This window comes from Hemiscyllium ocellatum, chromosome 4, assembly GCF_020745735.1.
Source record: "Hemiscyllium ocellatum isolate sHemOce1 chromosome 4, sHemOce1.pat.X.cur, whole genome shotgun sequence".
NCBI lineage: Eukaryota > Metazoa > Chordata > Chondrichthyes > Orectolobiformes > Hemiscylliidae > Hemiscyllium > Hemiscyllium ocellatum.
In genome coordinates, this window is record NC_083404.1 from 141144780 (window position 1) to 141166228 (window position 21449).

Below are 21449 nucleotides of genomic sequence, written 5' to 3' on the forward strand. Positions count from 1 at the left end.
GAGAGGAAAAGAGAGAGAGAGAGAGACAGGGATGGTGAATGGGTGAGAGGGAAAGATGGAGACAGAGAGAATGTGAATGAAAGAGGAGAGTGAGAGAGAACACAGATGGGAAGAGGGTGAGAGTGAGAGGGAGAGGGAGTGTTATACATTCAGAGAGTGAGAGAGTGAGGGGGAGATCCAGAGCTTGAATGTATTTGCTGTTTGAGGGGCTCCAGGAGAACAATGTGGAGAATCCTCAAACCCAAACGACACAAACACTGTCCGTGCTGGAGGAGTGATCAGTGCTGGAGTGGCGATCAGTGCGGGCTCGGTGTCTCTGCTGACAAACGGAGCCAGTCCTGCAGACTCTGAGGGTGTTTCTGATTTCCAGCATCTGCTGGAATTTGTTTTTGGAGATTGGGAGGGGTGGGTAGCAGGTACAGCAGGATCTGGTGTGGGACCTTCCATCAGGAAGGCCTCGGGTCTGTTGTTGGAGGCAATAACTGTTGGCGACGGAACCCTCAGAAACAACAATGTTTATTAATACTGAGACCCGGACGGAGAAACAGAGAGAGTGCGACACCCGGGATCTCACCGAGAGACACCAGGGATTGGCTCAGAGCTGGGGAGGGGACGGTTGTAACGTCCTACCACTGGGGAAGGGGGGGGGTCACAGTGACTGTACTGGGGGAGGGGGTCATGGTGACTGTACTGGGGGACAGGGGGTCACGGTGACTGTACTCGGGAAGGGGGTCACAGTGAGTGTACTGGGGGAGGGGGGGTCACGGTGACTGTACTGGGGGAGGGGGTCATAGAACATAGAACATAGAACATAGAAGGATACAGCGCAGTACAGGCCCTTCGGCCCTCGATGTTGCGCCGACCGAGTCCTACCTAACCTATACTAGCCCAATAACTTCCAAATGCCTATCCAATGCCCGCTTAAATGACCATAAAGAAGGAGAGTTCACCACTGATACGGGCAGGGCATTCCATGAACTCACAACCCGCTGTGTGAAGAATCTACCCCTAACATCTGTCCTATACCTACCACCCCTTAATTTAAAGCTATGTCCCCTAGTAACACCTGACTCCATTAGCGGTAAAAGGTTCTTAGTATCTACCCTATCTAAACCCCTAATCATCTTATACACTTCTATCAGATCTCCCCTAAACCTTCTCTTCTCCAATGAGAACAGCCCCAAGTGCCTCAGCCTTTCCTCATACGATCTTCCTACCATTCCAGGCAACATCCTGGTAAACCTCCTCTGCACTCGTTCTAAAGCTTCCACATCCTTCCTATAGTATGGCGACCAAAACTGCACACAATACTCCAGATGAGGCCTCACCAGAGTCTTATACAACTGCAACATGACCTCAGGACTCCGGAACTCAATTCCTCTGCCAATAAAGCCCAGTACACCATATGCCTTCCTCACAGCACTATTTACCTGGGTGGCAACTTTCAGAGATCTGTGTACATAGACACCGAGATCCCTCTGCTCATCCACACTACCAAGTAGCCTACCATTAGCCCAGTAATCCATCATCTTGTTATTCCTACCAAAGTGAACGACTTCGCACTTAGCTACATTGAATTCCATTTGCCACATTTCCGCCCAGCTCTGCAACTTATCTATATCCCGCTGTAACCTACCACTTCCTTCCTCACTATCCACAACTCCACCGACTTTTGTGTCATCCGCAAACTTGCTTACCCAGCTTTCAAGTCCTTCCTCTAGATCATTTATAAAGATAACAAAAAGCAATGGTCCCAAAACAGATCCTTGTGGTACACCGCTAGTAACTGCGCTCCAAGATGAACATAATCCATCAACTACTACCCTCTGTCTCCTTCCAGCCAGCCAATTCCTAATCCAAACCTCTAATGTATCCTCAATGCCATATCTCCGAAGTTTTAGCATTAGCCTACCATGGGGAACCTTATCGAACGCCTTACTAAAATCCATATACACAACATCTACTGCTTTACCCTCATCCACTTCCTTAGTCACCTTCTCAAAGAACTCAATAAGGTTTGTGAGGCACGACCTGCCCTTCACAAAACCATGCTGGCTATCCCTGATCACGTTATTCCTACCCAGATGTTCATAAATCTTATCCCTTACCATTCTCTCTAAGACTTTGCCCACCACTGAAGTCAGACTCACTGGCCTATAGTTACTAGGGCTATCCCTTCTCCCTTTCTTGAACAATGGGACCACATTCGCTATCCTCCAGTCCTCTGGTACTATTCCCGTTGACAATGACGACATAAAAATCCAGGCCAATGGCTCTGCTATCTCCTCCCTAGCTTCCCATAGGATCCTGGGGTAAATGCCATCAGGCCCAGGAGACTTATCTATATTCATCCTTTCCAATATTCCCAAAACCTCTTCCCTGCATATTTCCAGGGCATCCATTCTAATTATTTGTGATTCCATATTCACATCAGCAACAGTGTCCTGTTCCTGAGTGAATACTGATGAAAAGTACTGATTTAATGTCTCTCCAATCTCCTCCGCCTCCACACACAACTTCCCATTACTATCCTTGACTGGACCGATACCTACCCTAGTCATCCTTTTATTCTTGACATACCTATAGAAAGCCTTTGGGTTTTCCCTAATCCTACCAGCTAAAGACTTTTCATGTCCCCTTCTCGCTTTTCTTAGCTCCCTCTTTAGCTCCTTCCTGGCTACCTTATAACTCTCAATCGCCCCTACTGAACCTTCACGCCTCATCTTTACATATGCCGCCTTCTTCCCTTTCACAAGGGGCTCCAATTCCTTACTAAACCACGGCTGCCTCACAAGGCCCTTTACACCATGCCTGACTGGTACATACCTATCGAGGACACGCAGTAGCTGCTCCTTGAACAATCCCCACATCTCATTAGTGTTCTTCTCTTGAAGCCTGTTTTTCCAATCCACACAACCTAAGTCATGCCTCACTGCATCATAATTTCCCTGCCCCCAGCTATAGCTCTTGCCCTGCGGCACACGATTATCCCTCTCCATCACTAAAGTAAAAGTCACCGAGTTGTGGTCACTGTCCCCGAAGTGCTCACCTACCTCCAAGTCTAACACCTGGCCTGGTTCATTACCTAGAACCAAATCCAATATAGCCTCCCCTCTTGTTGGCCTGTCGACATATTGTGTCAGGAAACCCTCCTGCACACATTGTACAAACACCGACCCATCTAATGAACTCGAGCTATAGCTCTCCCAGTCAATATCTGGGAAGTTAAAGTCCCCCATAACAACCACCCTGCTACCTTCACTCTTTTCCTGAATCATCCTCGCAATATTATCCTCTACTTCTCTAGGACTATTAGGGTGAGTGTACTGGGAGAGGGGGTCACAGTGAGTGTACTGGGGGAGGGGGTCACGGTGAGTGTACTGGGGGAGGGGGGTCACAGGTGACTGTACTGGGGGAGGGGGGTCACGGGTGACTGTACTGGGGGAGGGGGTCACGGTGAGTGTACACGGGGAGGGGGGGTCACGGTGAGTGTACTGGGGGAGGGGGTCACAGTGAGTGTACTGGGGGAGGGGGGTCACGGTGAGTGTACTGGGGGAGGGGGTCACGGTGAGTGTACTCGGGGAGGGGGGGTCACGGTGAGTGTACTGGGGGAGGGGGGTCACAGGTGACTGTACTGGGGGAGGGGGGTCACGGGTGACTGTACTGGGGGAGGGGGTCACGGTGAGTGTACACGGGGAGGGGGGGTCACGGTGAGTGTACTGGGGGAGGGGGTCACAGTGAGTGTACTGGGGGAGGGGGGTCACGGTGAGTGTACTGGGGGAGGGGGGTCACGGTGAGTGTACACGGGGAGGGGGGGTCACGGTGAGTGTACTGGGGGAGGGGGTCACGGTGAGTGTACTGGGGGAGGGGGTCATGGTGAGTGTACTGGGGGAGGGGGGTCACGGTGAGTGTACTGGGGGAGGGGGTCACGGTGAGTGTACTGGGGGAGGGGGGTCACGGTGAGTGTACTCGGGGAGGGGGGTCACGGTGAGTGTACTGGGGAGGGGGGTCACGGTGAGTATACTCAGGGAGGGGGGTCACGGTGAGTGTACTGTGGAAGGGGGGGTCACGGTGAGTGTACTGGGGGAGGGGGTCACGGTGAGTGTACTGGGGGAGGGGGTCACGGGTGACTGTACTGGAATACGGTGGGGGGGGGGGTGTTCTATCTCAGTCTGACACTTACCCGGCATGTGCACCATGCGGCAGTTACAGTTCTCCACCAGGTAGCGGGTCTCACAGTCGATCCTGCACGCTGTGATACTGTAGGTGCTGAAGAAGCCCGAGTTGATGTTTGATATTCTGCAGTCCCCCCACGGTGGGGGGAGATACATGATCTGGAGGGACAGAGAAAGACAGGCAGAGAAATCACCCCATTACAAGAGCGGGATGTGTCCCCACCTCTCGGTTAGTCACTGACGGGGGGTTGGAGCAGAACCAGAAAGAGATCCCTGAAACTCAAGCCTTGACCTTGACTCAGCCCAATCCATTTCTCACTGAGGTGTCTGACTCAACCTTCTCTCCTGAAGGTCTCCCTCATAAAAGACTTCAACCCCTGAAGGTGATCCTCCCAAAGTTCTTGACCTTTGACAATTTTAACCCCCTCACCTATCGATCCCCGAGGCACTGGCTATGGGGGTTCATATCTAACTTTACAATTGGTTGCCTCTCTCTCTTTGCCTTTAGTGGCATTAGACAATATCACGTTGACTCGACAGCGTAGGGATGTGGTGGGGCTGAAGTAATGTACCTGCACTATGGACAAGATGCTTTAGGGACATCCCATTGCAACAGATAGTGAGGACAGAGCGGTGGATGTGATCCATATGGACTTCAGGAAGGCGTTCGACAAGGTTCCCCATGGGACACTGATTAGCAAGGTTAGATCTCATGGAACACAGGGAGAAATAGCCATTTGAATACAGAACTGGCTCAAAGGTAGAAGACAGAGGGTGGTGGTGGAAGGTTGTTTTTCAGACTGGAGGCCTGTGACCAGTGGAGTACCACAAGGATCGGTGCTGGGTCCACTGCTTTTCATCATTTATATAAATGATTTGGATGCGAGTATAAGAGGTATAGTTAGTAAGTTTGCAGATGACACCAAAATTGGAGGTGTAGTGGACAGTGAAGAGGGTTACCTCAGATTACAACAGGATCTGGACCAGATGGGTCAATGGGCTGAGAAGTGGCAGATGGAGTTTAATTTAGATAAATGCGAGATGCTGCATTTTGGGAAAGCAAATCTTAGCAGGACTTATACACTTAATGGTAAGGTCCTAGGGATTGTTGCTGAACAAAGAGACCTTGGAGTGCAGGTTCATAGCTCCTTGAAAGTGGAGTCGCAGGTAGATAGGATAGCGAAGAAGGCATTTGGTATGTTTTCCTTTATTGGTCAGAGTATTGAGTACAGGAATTGGGAGGTCATGTTGCGGCTGTACAGGACATTGGTTAGGCCACTGTTGAAATAGTACATGCAATTCTGGTCTCCTTCCTATCGGAAAGATGTTGTGAAACATGAAAGGGTTCAGAAAAGATTTACAAAGATGTAGCCAGGGTTGGAGGATCTGAGCTACAGGGAAAGGCTGAACAGGCTGGGGCTGTTTTCCCTGGAGCGTTGGAGGCTGAGGGGTGACCTTACAGAGGTTTACAAAATTATGAGGGGGATGGATAAGATAAATTTTCCCTGGGGTCGGAGAGTCCAGAACAAGAGGTCATAGGTTTGGGGTGAAGGGGGAAGATATAAAAGAGACCTAAGGGGCAACTTTTTCACACAGAGGGTGGTACGTGTATGGAATGAGCTGCCAGAGGATGTGGTGGAGGCTGGTACAATTGCAACATTTAAGAGGCATTTGGATGGATATATGAATAGGAAGGGTTTGGAGGGATATGGGCCGGGTGCTGGCAGGTGGGACTAGATCGGGTTGGGATATCTGATTAGCATGGTTGAGCTGGAATGAACATCTCCTCGACTCTATAACAAACACAAGATTTCAAATTTCAAGCCAACACAACAATTTATACCACAGCGGAACTGGTACTGATTGGATGACAAGTCAGCACTGATTGGCCAAGGTGTTGCCATGGAGAAACCAACAGGACAACTATAGGCCCCCTGGAAATTCCACAAAACTGCCTGGACTGGAACCTGCTCTATGTTTGTCTGAATTAACGTGTCTGTGGGTAAATGAATATGCAGCAGTGTGTACTATCTACAAGATGTATCGCAGAAATTCACAACATGCCCACAGACACAACCACATCCATCTAGAAGGACAAAGGCAGCAGTTACATGGGAACCCCACCCCCTGCAGGTTCCCCTCCAAGCCCCTCACCATCCCCTGACTTGGAAATATATCTCCGTTCCTTCAGTGTCTCTGGGTCAGAATCCTGGAATTCCCTCCCTAAGGGCATTGTGGGTCTACCCACAGCACATGGACTGCAGCGGTTCAGGAAGGCAGCTCACCCTCACCTTCTCAAGGGGCAACTAGGGACGGGGAATAAATGCTGGGCCCAGACAGCAACAGCCATGTCCGATGAGTGAGTTTTAAAAGCCACTAAATCAATGCCTATTGTCTATTGTGGACGAGTGGATTGTATCTGACCACAGTTCACTGGCAAACCACTTGAAGCCATGTCCCATCCCTCCCGTGTCTCCATGGTGAAACAATCCAGCCCAATCTGTGTATGCGCGATCCAATCAATGACCACAAGGTGTGGATCAACAATGCAAGGTTTGCACCAATGGAGAAGGGAATCACGAGTATGGACCCCTTCACCCAGTAACCAATTGTCTAACTATTACAGGTCACAGGGCAGTCAGTTATAAAGACAGCTGGCAGAGTATACAGGGGCACCACAGTATGGTATACAACCAGCCCAGATGGTAACAAAATCAATACTGATCATGGAGGGAACAGAATCCACTCAGACCCAATGTACCACACACTGATCACCCATACACACACACACACTGATCACCCACACACACTGATCACCCACACACACACACACACTGATCACCCACACACACACTGATCACCCACACACACTGATCACCCACACACACACACACACTGATCACCCACACACACACTGATCACCCACACACACACACTGATCACCCACACACACTGATCACACACACACACACACACACACACACTGATCACCCACACACACTGATCACACACACACACACTGATCACACACACACACACACACTGATCACCCACACACACTGATCACACACATACACACTGATCACACACACACACACACACTGATCACCCACACACACTGATCACCCACACACACACACACACTGATCACCCACACACACTGATCACACACACACACACTGATCACACACACACACTGATCACACACATACACTGATCACACCCACACACACACACACACTGATCTCTCTCTCTCTCACACACACACACACACACACACACACACACACACACACACTGATCGATCACACACACGGATCACACTCACACACTGATCACACACACACAGATCACACACACACACTCAGATCACACACACACACAGATCACACACACACTCACTGATCACACACACACACACACTGATCACACACACACACACACACACTGATCACTCACACACACACTGATCGCACACACACACACACACACATACACTGAGTGAGAATTCTCTCACAATGACTGTGTAATGAAGCTGAGAGACACCAACGAGCAGGTGTCACCCTCGAGTGGCCGGGGGTAACATGTCCCTCTCCATTCGGCTGCTGGTTTGGATCGGATTGTCCAGTCATCAGCCTCGATTCCAGTTTGATCTCCTGGACGCGTGAACACATTTGACCTGTTTTGGTGGTTATCAGACTGAGGGGTATTGTTTATGATGTACTGTAGTAGGTTAGAAACCCTCACTTTTACTTGTTCAGGTTATTTCTTTACAATTGAGCTATGTTCCATTGGTGACCTTTATCCGGGAGCAAACCTGCTCAGGACATTACCCGCTGTTCCTGTGTGGAGACAAAGGTCTGGAAACCTGGAGCAACTCCGAATCCCAGCTCGTGGATGTACGGGGGCTCCTCCTGGGTGTGGATCTGAATCTTCAAACCAGCCTCAAAGGATGTTTCTTCTGCAAGATGGATTGGCAAATCGAGAGAGAGAGAGAGAGAGAGTGTGAGAGAGATAGAGAGAGAGAAGAGAGAGAAGAAACATCTATTAACGATGAGCACACACGTACAAAACCCTTCGCTAATGCCTTCGCTGCCCTGAACTCTATTTGTTTCAGGGGAACAGGACAGGTCCCATTTTCAAACACCGACCTGGCTTCACCTCCCTCTATCTTTGTAATAACCTCCAACCTCAACCTCACCCACCTCACCCTTATCACACATCTCACCCACCTCACACATCCCACCCACGTCACACACCTCACACACCTCACCCACCTCACCAACCTCGCCCACCTCACACATCCTAACCACCTCACACATCTCACCAATCTCACCCACCTCACCAACCTCACCTATCTCTCCCACCTCACCTATCGTTCCCGCCTTGCCAACCTCACCATCTCGCCAACCACACTCATCTCTCCAACCTCACCCATCTCACCAACCTCTCCAACCTCTCCCACCTTGCCAACCTCACCCATCTCTCCAACCTCACCCATCTCATCAACCTCACCAACTGCACCAACCTCAACCATCTCACAACCTCACCCATCTCTCCAACCTCACCCATCCCACTAACATCACACGTCTCTCCAACCTCACCCACCTCTCCAACCTCACCCACCTCTCCAACCTCACCCACCTCTCCAACCTCTCCAACCGCATCCATCTCACCATCCTCAAACGCACTCATCTCACCATCTTCACCCATCACACCATCCTCACCCATCTCATCAACCTCAACAACCTCACCATCCTCACCAACCTCACCCATCTCACCATCCTCAAACTCACCCATCTCACCATCCTCATCCATCTCACCAACCTCACCCATCTCACCAATCTCTCCAACCTCACCAATCTCTCCAACCTCACCAACCTCACCCATCTCACCAACCACACCCACGTCACCCATCTCGCCAACTTCACCCATCTCGCCAACCTCACCCATCTCACCAACCTCACCCATCTCACCAACCTCTCCCATCTCACCAACCTCACCAACACTACCCATCTCTCCAACCACACCCACGTCACCCATCTCACCAACCTCACCAATCTCACAACCTCTCCAACCTCACCCATCTGACCAATCTCACCCATCACACCATCGTCACCCATCTCAGCATCCTCACCCATCTCATCAACCTCAACAACCTCACCATCCTCACCAACCTCACCCATCCCACCAACCTCATCCATCTCACCATCCTCAAACTCACCCATCTCACCATCCTCATCCATCACACCAACCTCACCCATCTCACCAACCTCACCAACACTACCCATCTCTCCAACTACACCCACATCACCCATCTCACCAACCTCATCCATTTCTCCAACCTCACCCATCTCACCAAACTCACCCATCTCACCAAACTCACCCATCTCACCAAACTCACCAACACTACCCATCTCTCCAACCACACCCACGTCACACATCTCACCAACCTCATCCATCTCACCAACCTCACCCATCTCTCCAACCTCACCAACCTCACCCATCTCACCAACCTCACCCATCTCTCCAACCCCACCCAGCTCTCCAACCCCACCCAGCTCTCCAACTGCACCATTCTCACAACCTCACCAATGTCTCCAACCTCACCCAGCTCAACAATCTCACCCATCACACCAACGCCACCAATCTCACAACCTCTCCAACCTCACCCATCCCACCAACCTCACCCATCCCACCAACCTCATCAACCTCACGCACCTCACCAACCTCTCCAACCTCACCCGTGTCATCAACCTCACTCATCACACCAACCTCACCAACCTCACCAACATCACCAACCTCACCCAACTCACCCATCTCTCTAACCTTACCCATCTCTCCAACCTCACCCATCTCTCCAACCTTACCCATCTCTCCAATCTCACCCACCTCACACATCCCACTCACGTCACCCACCTCTCCAACCTCACCCACCTCTCCAACCTCACCCATCTCTCCAACCTCACCAACCTCACCCATCTCACCAACCTCACCCACTTCACCCATCTCTCCAACCTCACCCATCTCTCCAACCTCACCCACCTCATCAATCTTTTCAACCTCACCAATCTCACCCACCTCACCAACCTCACCCATCTCACAACCTCACCCACCTCACCAACCTCTCCAACCTCACCTATCTTTCCTACCTTGCCAACCTCACCATCTCGCCAACCACACTCATCTCTCCAACCTCACCCATCTCACCAACCTCTCCAACCTCACCCATCTCACAACCTCACCCATCTCACAACCTCACCCATCTCACCAACCTCACCCATCTCTCCAACCTCACCCATCTCTCCAACCTCACCCACCTCACCAATCTCACCTATCTTTCCTACTTTGCCAACCTCACCAACTGCACCAACCTCACCCATCTCTCCAACCTCACCCATCTCTCCCAACCTCACCCATCCCACTAACATCACACGTCTCTCCAACCTCACCCACCTCTCCAACCTCACCCACCTCACCATCCTCAAACTCACTCATCTCACCATCTTCACCCATCACACCATCCTCACCCATCTCATCAACCTCAACAACCTCACTATCCTTACCAACCTCACCCATCCCACCAACCTCACCCATCTCACCATCCTCAACCAACTCACTAACCTCACCCATCTCACCATCCTCACCCATCTCTCCAACCACACCAACGTCACCCATCTCTCCAACCTCTCCCATCTCACCAACCTCACTAACATCACCCATCTCACCCACCTCTCCAACCTCACCCACCTCTCCAACCTCTCCAACCTCATCCATCTCACCATCTTCACCCATCACACCATACTCACCCATCTCAGCATCCTCACCCATCTGATCAACCTCAACAACCTCACTATCCTCACCAACCTCACCCATCCCACCAACCTCAACCATCTCACCATCCTCAACCAACTCACCAACCTCACCCATCTCTCCAACCTCATCCATCTCTCCAACCTCTTCAACCTCACCCATCCCACTAACATTACACGTCTCTCCAACCTCACTCACCTCTCCAACCTCATCCATCTCACCATCCTCAAACTCACTCATCTCACCATCTTCACCCATCACACCATCCTCACCCATCTCAGCATCCTCACCCATCTCATCAACCTCAACAACCTCACTATCCTCACCAACCTCACCCATCCCACCAACCTCACCCATCTCACCATCCTCAAACTCACCCATCTCACCAACCTTATCCATCACACCAACCTCACCCATCTCACCAACCTCACCAACACTACCCATCTCTCCAACCACACCCACGTCACCCATCTCACCAACACTACCCAGCTCTCCAACCGCACCCAGCTCTCCAACCTCACCCAGCTCTCCAACCTCACCAACACTACCCCTCTCTCCAACCACGCCAACTTCACCCATCTCACCAACCTCACCCATCTCACCAACACTACCCAGCTCTCCAACCGCACCCAGCTCTCCAACCTCACCCAGCTCTCCAACCTCACCAACCTCTCCAACCTCTCCAACCTCACCCATCTCATCAACCTCACTCATCACACCAACCTCACCAATCTCACAACCTCACCAACATCACCAACCTCACCCAACTCACCCATCTCTCCAACCTTACCCATCTCAATAACCTCACCCATCTCACCAACCACACCAACGTCATCCATCTTGCCAACTTCACCCATCTCTCCAACCTCACCTACCTCACTCATCTCTCCAACCTCACCCGTCCCACCCACCTCACCCACCTCACCCATCTCATCAACCTCACCCATCTCTCCAACCTCACCCATCTCACCAACCTCACCCATCTCTTCAACCTCACCCATCTCTCCAACCTCACCCATCTCACCAACCTCACCCATCTCTTCAACCTCACCCATCTCTCCAACCTCACCCATCTCACCAACCTCACCTAGCTCACTCATCTCACCAACCTAAGCAACCACTGCAACCTGAGCCATGTCACCAACCTCACCCATCTCTCTAACCTCAACCATCTCTCTAACCTCAACCATCTCACCCTAAATTTCCAACCTCACCAACCTCACCCACCTCACCAACCTCACCCACCTCACCCACCTCACCCGTCTCTCCAACCTCACCCGTCTCACCAACCTCACCCGTCTCTCCAACCTCTCCAACCTCACCCATCTCACCAACTTCACCCATCTCACCAACCTCACCCATTTCTCCAGCCTCATCCATCTCTCCAATCTTACCCATCTTTCCAACCTCACCCATCTCACCCACCTCCCCAACCTCACCCACCTCTCCATCCTCACCCACCTCACCCATCTCACCAACCTCACCCATTTCTCCAGCCTCACCCACCTCCCCAACCTCACCCACCTCTCCATCCTCACCAACCTCACCCACCTCACCAACCTCACCCACCTCACCCACCTCACCAACCTCACCAACCTCACCCCCTCACCCACCTCACCCACCTCACCAACCACTGCGCTCCTCTCCAGTGGTATCCTGCACGTCCTGAATTTAATTATTCAACAGCGTTTAGGTGCTGTGATCCCGAGCTCTGGAATGTCCTCCCCCTCTGAATGCTGACCTGAGTTCTGTGATGCATAAACAATCTCAGTTTGCACCTGTCGGAATGAGTACCCTTGTTTCATTCCTGCAGGCTGCTTTTCGAGAACGGGCCCCCAGTTCGAGGTGAACCAGCCCCAGATCCTTCGGGGTAGTTACCCATCACTTGTGTTTTCACAGCCTGATTACTGGGAGGGAAGTTACTCAAGATGTTCACAAGAGGTTGTTGGTGTAATTTTAATGAAAGAACATCACAATTTGCTGCCCTAGAGGAAAGCACAAATGATTTCACACTATATTACAAATATCCCCAAAAAAATGTAACTGTCTTACCCCAACACCACCCTTCCAGGCCCACACACCTCAGTCAGGGCCACTACATTCCTAGTTCCGTTGACACGGCTGTAATCAGTTTCTGTTCATCATATTTCTGTGATCACTCAATTCTCTTGCTTTAGCTGATGTTCCTTCTGAGAGCCAACCTTTTCAGTCTCGGGCTGTCACTAACACTTAACTCAAAGGCCATCTACTTTCCAATCTCCATCCTCTCTCAGAATCACTGGTCAATACAAAAACAGGGGCTTCACTTCACTGCTCAAAGTTAAACTGAAAGGAAATGTCTCCCTTTCCAGGCCGTGGGGGGGTCTTGTTCAGATTAAACACCTCCCCTGACCTTCTAACCTGGAGCTTGTTTATCTTGCTCAAGTGTAAATCCTTACCGACAAAATACACACAAAGACATTCATTATAAAGCTGGGCCTCAAGAACTGTTTTAAAAGAAATCACCATGGCTACAGAATTACTGATAAGTTAATTAACTTCATAGACAGTTGGAAAATCCATAGGTTATTAATTCAAAAATCTGGAATCCAAACTTACAGAAAACTGGTATCCGTTATAAATATAGAGATGATGGATTATCCGTCACACCTTCCCTGACACTTACACACACCAGTTTTGTTCCTAGATCTACAACATAACATACACAGACAATATAGTACAACAATGTGTAACAGAGTCTCCTATTTAACCTCTGCCTTTCAGACATTCCCTAAAACCTTTCCCTCTGATCTCTGCATGCACTCATTGAGAAAGTCTGTCCAGGAAGCACCGGAAAACATTGACCAGGAGTTACATCATCTTTTACTGGAATTAACTGCTGCAAGACACGCTCAGGAATCACGCTGAAAGACAAGTCACAGGCGGAGAGATGACAACAAAGAGAGAACGCAGGCAAGCCAGAAACATTACCTCTCCCAGCATTCCCATTCTCTCCAACAATCCCAATCATAGCATTCCCAGTCTCTTCCAGCATTAATATTCTCTTTCATCATTCCGAATCTCTCACAGCATTCCATCTCTCACAGTATTCCCACTCTCCCAGAATTTCCAATCTCCTGTGGCATTCCCACAGTCTCCTGCCATTCCCACTCTTTGATCTGGGCTCATTAAGTCTGATTATTCCCGATTTCCTGCATTGTCTCTGTTGGGTTGTGCTATTCCATTCCCCTGGAACACTGGGATTTCCAGGCAGTCTCGCTCCCCCCCGCCTCCTTTCTGCCCCGTCACTTCAGTGTAACCCCACCATCCCTGTGCTCTCCCACCTCCCCCCCCCCAAATTCCCTGTTCTTCCCATCTCAGTTTCTCACCTGTCTTATCCCAGACTGGCAGGTACTCATCCTGCTGAATGTCCAGCATCACTTCCAGGCCATTCCCTGTGCCTCCCTTCATGGTAGTGAGGAGGGGTTTCCCATCCTTCCCTGAGTTGAAGGTGTAGCATTTCCCGTATCGGGTGAAAATCTGAGTGGGACAGACGAAGAAACAATGAGAATGTTTCAGCCCAAACCTGGTGATGACTGGCTGCAGTTTATTGAGACTGGCCCAACCCCCAGCCAATCAATGCGTCTGTTTTATTGCAATAAAGACAGATACAATGTCGATGTCTTTCATCTGCACTCAAGACAAATGCAAAAAATCAACTCATATAGCGCAGGAAACCAGGCTGCTGATTGGTTGTGAAGTCAACTCTGATTGGCTGACATATTGTCAGGGAGAAAGCAACAGGCATTCGGTTAATTCAAAATGGTCTGTGGTTTGAACATATTCCTGTGGAGACCGTGTCCCTGTGAGTTGATCACCTGCCTCTTCTTGCAGCTGGGAATTAGCCACATTATGACTCCCTTTGATTGGTTGTCATGTTGTTAGGAGTAAACAGCCCAACTTGCACAGTTGCTGATAGACCGATCTTAAAGTGCACGGGCAAGAGATTGTTCTGCAAGTGCTGTCCATTCAGGAAATCTAGCCTCTCACCATCCCCCGACCTGGAAATATATCACCGTTCCTTCAGTGTCACTGGGTCAGAATCCTGGAATTCCCTCCCTAAGGGATTGTGGGTCAACCCACAGCACATGGACTGCAGCGGGTCAAGAGGGCAGTTCACCCCCACTTTCTCAAGGGGCAACTAGGGACAGACAATAAAGGCTGGGCCCAGGCAGCGACACTCGTGAAATCCTGCAAGTTGAAGTTTAAATCATTTGCAGATATCACTGTCTAGGAGAGCAAGTAGCAAAATCTCGGTGTCTGAAGGAGGGTCAGATGGAGCAGATTTGAAACTTTAACTGGGTTTAATGCTCTCCACAGATCCAGCTGAGTTTCTGCAGCACTCAGTAGGAAGGGTTGTGGGAGCTTTCCCAGTCCGAGAGAGACCCGTCCACAGAAACCCTTCCTGCTTTCATCTCAATGGGATGGAGATGTGCTTCCCCCCCTTGGCTTCCCAGGTCTCTTGGCTTCTTCAGTCAGCCTCCCTTGTGGGAATTTGTCGCCCACCTCAAATGTGCTTCCCTCAGCGGTGTCCCTGACCACCTCATCCAAAAATACAACCAATCAGACATGACCTGCCCACAATCGGTCCTTACTGGCTGTCCTCAGACACTCTCTCACTTTCTAAATGGTGGTTTCTACTGTCCCTCAGAATACTTTTGTCGGGAGGATGAAAGCCCCGAGACTACAAGATGATGTAAATGAACTGGTCAGGTGGGCTGAACAGTGGCAAATGGAATTTAATCCTGAAAAGTGTGAGGTGATGAATTTTGGGACGACTATCAAGGGAGTAAATGTTGAAATGTTTTAGGAGGATCAGAGGGACCTTGGTGTACATAGATTCTTGAAGGCAGCGGGACAGATTGTTCAGATGGTTAGGAAGCCATATCGGACTCTTGCCTTTATTAGTCAAGGCTTTGAATACCACAGCAAGGAGGCTTTCATGGAGTTGTATATAACATTTGTTAGGCCACAGCTGGAGTACTGTGCATGTTTCTGGGAAACACACAGTAAGATATTGACTGCACCAGAAACAAGCGCAGAGGAGATACACCAGGAGCGCTTCAACTATGAAGAGAGACTCGACAGGCTGGGGTTATTGTCCTTAGATCAGAGAGGCTGAGGGGAGATCTGATTGGGGTGTACAGAGCTTTAAGGGGCGGAGACAGGGGTGACAGGGGAGATGGGGGAGACAGGGGAGATGGGGGAGATAGGGGAGACAGGGGAGACAGGGGAGATAGGGGAGATAGGGGAGATGGGGGAGACAGGGGAGATGGGGGAGATAGGGGAGACAGGGGAGACAGGGGAGATAGGGGAGATAGGGGAGACAGGGGAGACGGGGAGATAGGGGAGACGGGGGAGACGGGGGGGACGGGGGCGATGGGGAAGCCCATTTACAATTTCCTATCAATACATTTGAGCTGCAGAGAAACAGCAGCTTCCTGTTGGGTCAGTGGCTGATGATGTGATGATCTGCTTTGAATCAGCAACGATCAGGGTGTATATCATTCCCAACCCCATCCCCGTCCCCACCCCCTCCCCACCCCCCTCCCCAATCCCCCTCCCCAATCCCCCTCCCCACCCCCCTCCCCACTGTGTGACGCTGCCTTTCCTGGGGATTGCATACAGCAAATCCTCAAATGTGACAGGCAAACTATGGTCAGAGCCCTGGACCCCCCTCCCTAACTGCACTCTGGGTGTTCTTACACCCCCACCGAGGGCAGTTAGGGATGGGTAATAAATACTAAGCCCCCCCCAGCGACGCCCATGTCCCGTGAACAAACACGAAAACACAGTAGGTTTCAATGTAACAGCACAATCAGTATGTTCACAGCCCTGTCTGCTCCAGGCCCTGAAGGTGTCGCATGTTCTGACATTACAAAAGGCTTGCTGGGTTAATATACCAATCACTTTACAGCAGGGTTTGGCCTGATGTTTGTTGTCTGAGATGGGAGGGCAATTTCCTCACTTTTTAATATCACAGATTGTGTTGATTGGATAATAAAAACAGCAAGGAAGCTGTTCATTTAATCTGCTGCTCGGGATTAATGTTGGTCACAGTCCAGCCAGTAAATGGACTTTTTAATCGAATCTTGACTCTGTCAGCAGCTCAGCGCGATGTTAGATCTAAGATTACGTCTAACACTCCCGGGCTTTGCTGAGTTAACTCTTTATGTTGTCCCTGGGGCATCTCAACTTCAATCCCTCAAACTGGTCTCAGAAGCACAGATCGTGACTAATTCGGGAACTTTGGGCTGGGATTCAATCAATGCAAAAGATTCATGATGCTGCAAATATTAGTCATTAAAGAAAAGACTGGGAAAATGTTCGAAATGAGCAGAAAATGACTAAAAATGATGAAAGAGAGAGAAATCAGACATGAGAGAATTAGATTCCTTACTTACTTACAGTGTGGAAACAGGCCCTTCGGCCCAACAAGTCCACACCGACCCTCCAAACAGTATCCCACAGAAACCCATTCCCCATTACTTTACACTTACCCCTGACCCAAAGGACCTAACCTACACATCCCTGAACACTACGGGCAATTTAGCATGGCCAGTTCACCTGACCTGCACATCTTTGGACTGTGGGAGGAAACCGGAGCACCCAGAGGAAACCCACGCAGACACGGGGAGAACGTGCAAACTCCACACAGACAGTCGCCTGAAAACCAGCAAGAAATATAAAACTAGGAGACAGAAAGGAACAGGGTAGCTGAGGTGAGCATTGGTCCTTGAGAGTATGAGACTGGGGAATTAGAGACAGCCAGCGACAACTGAACACGTCAGAAATGGGGCTGTTCACCGATGCTTGTACAGTGTTCAGCACCATTCATGATTCCCCAGATACTAAAGCAGTCCCTGTCCCAAAGCAGCAAGAACTAGATAATATCCAGCTTTAGGATGACAAGTTGCAAGCAACATGTCACACAAATATCAGAAAATGACTGTCTCCAATGAGAGGGAATCTAATCATCATCCCTTAATATTCAATGGTGTTACCATCACTGAATCTCCCTCCCACCAACGTCCAGGGTTACCACTGACCAGAAGCTGAACTGGAGTGGTCCAGAACCCAGTTAAGGATTTCCCAGAAACCCACAAAGGGGGTACAGACAGGGTTCTGGGAGTGGGCAATACTTGGCCAAGTGTGTGTAGGATAACGTGAGGTTGGCTATTGCAGCATCGAGAATAAAAGAGCAGAATATCATTGAAATGGAGAGAGATGACAGAATGCTGAGGTATAGAGGGATCTGGATGTCCTCAGACATGAAGCACAGGTTGGTATCTAGGTCCAGCAAGTCATTCACAAGAGAAATGGAGTGGTAGGGGTGGGGGTGGGGGCGAAGATTAGAAGCAGATAAGTCAGACGACAATGGAATCGATGGGTCCAGAGTTCCAGCACTGTGTTGAGTTTTTGTCTGCGTGTTTTAGGCAAGAAATACCGGCCTGGTTCATGGATGTTTTTGCGAACGGTGATTTTTTTGAACACTGGGGATTTCCAGAGCTGCTCTCTGGGGCTTCATATTTGGTTCCTCGCTGTTTGTTGTTGAAGATGGTAAATAAGACATTGGTGAGGCCACATTTGGGATACTGGTCTCCCTGTGATAGGAAGGATGGTAATAAACTGGAAATGGGGGCAAAAAAAGGATTTACCAGACTGTTACTGAGGTCGGAGGGTTTGAGTTATGACGAGATGGTGGTTAGGCTGGGGCATTTTCCCTGGAGCATTAGAGGGTGAGGGGTGACCTTATCGAGGTTTAGTAAATCATAAGGGACATGGATAGGGTAAATAGCCAAGGTCTTTTCCCTGGGGTGGGGGAGTCCAAAGAGGGCATAAGTTTAGGGTGAGAGAGCAAAGATTTAAAAGGGATTTAAGAGGGTGGTACGTGTATGGAATGAGCTGCCAAAAGATGTGGTGGAGGCTGGTACAATTGCAACATTTAAGAGGCATTCGGATGGGTATCTGAATAGGAAGGGTTTGGAGGGATATGGGCCGGGTGCTGGCAGGTGGGACTAGATTGGGTTGGAATATCTGGTCGGTATGGATGGGTTGGGCCGAAGGGTCTGTTTCCGTGCTGTACATCTCTATGACTCTATAAGCAAAATTATACCTTTTAAAGGCATTTGGATGGGTATATGAATAGGAAGGGTTTGGAGGGATATGGGCCGGGTGCTGGCAGGTGGGATTGGTTTGGTTTAGGAAACTGGGTGACATGACCGCGTTGGGCTGAATGGCCTGTGTCTGTGCTGTATGACCCTTTGACTCCGTACGAATGATTTAGACTTAAATGTGAGAGTCATAGAGATGTACGGCACGGAAACAGACCATCTACACCAACCAGATATCCCAACCCAATCTCGTCCCACCTGCCAGCACCCGGCCCATATCCCTCTAACCCTTCCTATTCACATACCCGTCTGGATAATTTACACTCAGCACAAACATTGGCTGGGAGCAGAGTGCTGTGGACTCCAGGAGGACATCATTAGTCAGGATGAGAAGGTGGAATCACAATTGGGAAAATGCAGTTGGGGAAGGTTGGAGAGGGGCCGAAGATGTCAATGAGTCCCAGAAGGTGGCAGGACTGAGCGAGAGAGAGAGAGAATGCTGTACCTGAGGCAGGGGAGATGCTTCCCTTCATTGTGTGAAGTATTGAGTACACGAGCAGGGATGTAAGACACTGGTTAGACCATCGCTGGGGGTTTCTCTACAGCCCTGGCCACTGTATCACAGCAAGAATATAATCACTTTGGAAAGAGTACAAAGGAGAATGATGGCAGGTTCGGATACACTGAGGGCTCTTTACCCTCGAACAGTGGAAGTTAAGATCTTCTCCTGCATGGAGCGATCACATGTTCATGTTGCAGTTAGCTGTAATGCTGAGAAACCTCACCAGAGGGAGTGACTGAGCTTACCAGGCCATGGCTATGTGTCGCCAGCTACTGGTCTGTGCTGGTACTGCACTGGCTCCCTCCTGATTGGCTGATTCAGGGCAACATGGTCTGGGTTTGCAAAGCCAGTGCCAGCTCCCCCAGCCTCCCCTCCCCCTGCGTGACCTGGACAGAGTTCATCTCTTACTCCCACTTCTCGTGGCTCTTGTTGGGATCTCGCTGTGCATGAGTTGACTTTTGCAACCAAGACCAGAGAAATGAGGTTCTCTCTGGCAGAACCAGGAAGGCTGCGACTCCCTCATGACCCCTTCAGCACAGACCACAGTCTCCCCACGCTCCCCTGCCCTGAGGAAGGCTCACTCTACCTGAAACATTAACACTGCTTTCTCTCTCCACAGATACCACCAGACCTGCTGAGCATTTCCAGCAATTTCTGTTTTTGTCTCCTCCTTTGCTTTGTGCACCCTACTCCCGCCTTTACCCCCTCCACCCCCTCACCCCCACATCCCACTCACTCCCTCACCCCTACATTGCCTCACTCCCACACCCCCCTCACCCCCACTGTCACCCCTCCCTCTTTACTGCAGCTGTTGCCTCCTCTCTCTCTCTTTCTCTGTCTCTGTCTCTGTCTCTCTCTTTCCCTGTCTCTGTCTCTCTCTCTGTCTGTCTCTATCTCTCTCTCTGTTTCTCTCTGTCTCTATCTCTCTCTCTTTCTCTGTCTCTGTCTCTGTCTCTCTCTCTCTGTCTCTCTCTCTCTGTCTCTCTCTCTGTCTCTCTCTCTGTGTCTCTCTCTCTTTCTCTCTCTCTGTCTCTATCTCTCTCTCTCTCTTTCTCTGTCTCTGTCTCTCTCTCTCTCTCTCTCTCGGCCTCAGTACTAACTAACAAAGTGCTCAGTGAGGGCAGGGTTTGGAGCTCTGGGATTTTCCTGTGTCTGTGCATTATTCTGTTTTCATTCTTCCCCTGGTCAGGACTGTAACTTTACCCACTGGAGGGGGTGGGGAGTCAGTAGCTGGCGTTTGAGTTAATCAGCAACTGAAATATAATACACCTGCAACAATAATTTCCCTGCCCTTTCCTATTCAGAAAATCATAAAAACTAATCTGAAGAATATCTGGTGCTTTCCGAAGTGAATTCTGTGCTGCCCTGTCAAGCCACAATGTGAATCATTCAGATCATCATCAGCTCCCAGTTACTGGATCTGAGGGACTCCATTTCACAACGAGAGAAGGGGCCAATACTCTAGGGCTTTGTGACTGAAACTGGAGGCGAACTATTGACCAGGGTTTGGAATTGGATAGTCAAAGACAAAGGAAGGACAATTTCTCTCAAAGATTATCGACTGGACATCCTGGAAATGTATGTGTGTGTCCGCATGTGTGTTTGAGGGAGCACCGGACTGTCTGAGGGTCAGCACTCCCTCAGCACTGACCCTCTGACAGTGCCCACTCCCCCAGCACTGACCCTGCGACAGTGCCCACTCCCTGAGCACTGACCCTCTGACAGTGCCCACTCCCTCAGCACTGA

General features: G+C 50.2%; 1 protein-coding gene across 2 annotated transcripts in view; it reads right to left on the bottom strand.

The window, feature by feature from the left end:
- Window positions 1-21449, bottom strand: part of asic1c (acid-sensing (proton-gated) ion channel 1c) — an 81096-nt gene that overhangs the window by 19717 nt on the left and 39930 nt on the right. For both annotated transcript variants that reach the window (XM_060823937.1, XM_060823938.1), the window contains exons 2-4: window positions 14357-14507; window positions 8009-8136; window positions 4184-4334 (exon numbers count right to left, since the gene is read on the bottom strand). In XM_060823937.1, the coding sequence (XP_060679920.1) occupies window positions 4184-4334; window positions 8009-8136; window positions 14357-14507 (430 nt within the window). The remainder of the gene's footprint in view (window positions 1-4183; window positions 4335-8008; window positions 8137-14356; window positions 14508-21449) is intronic.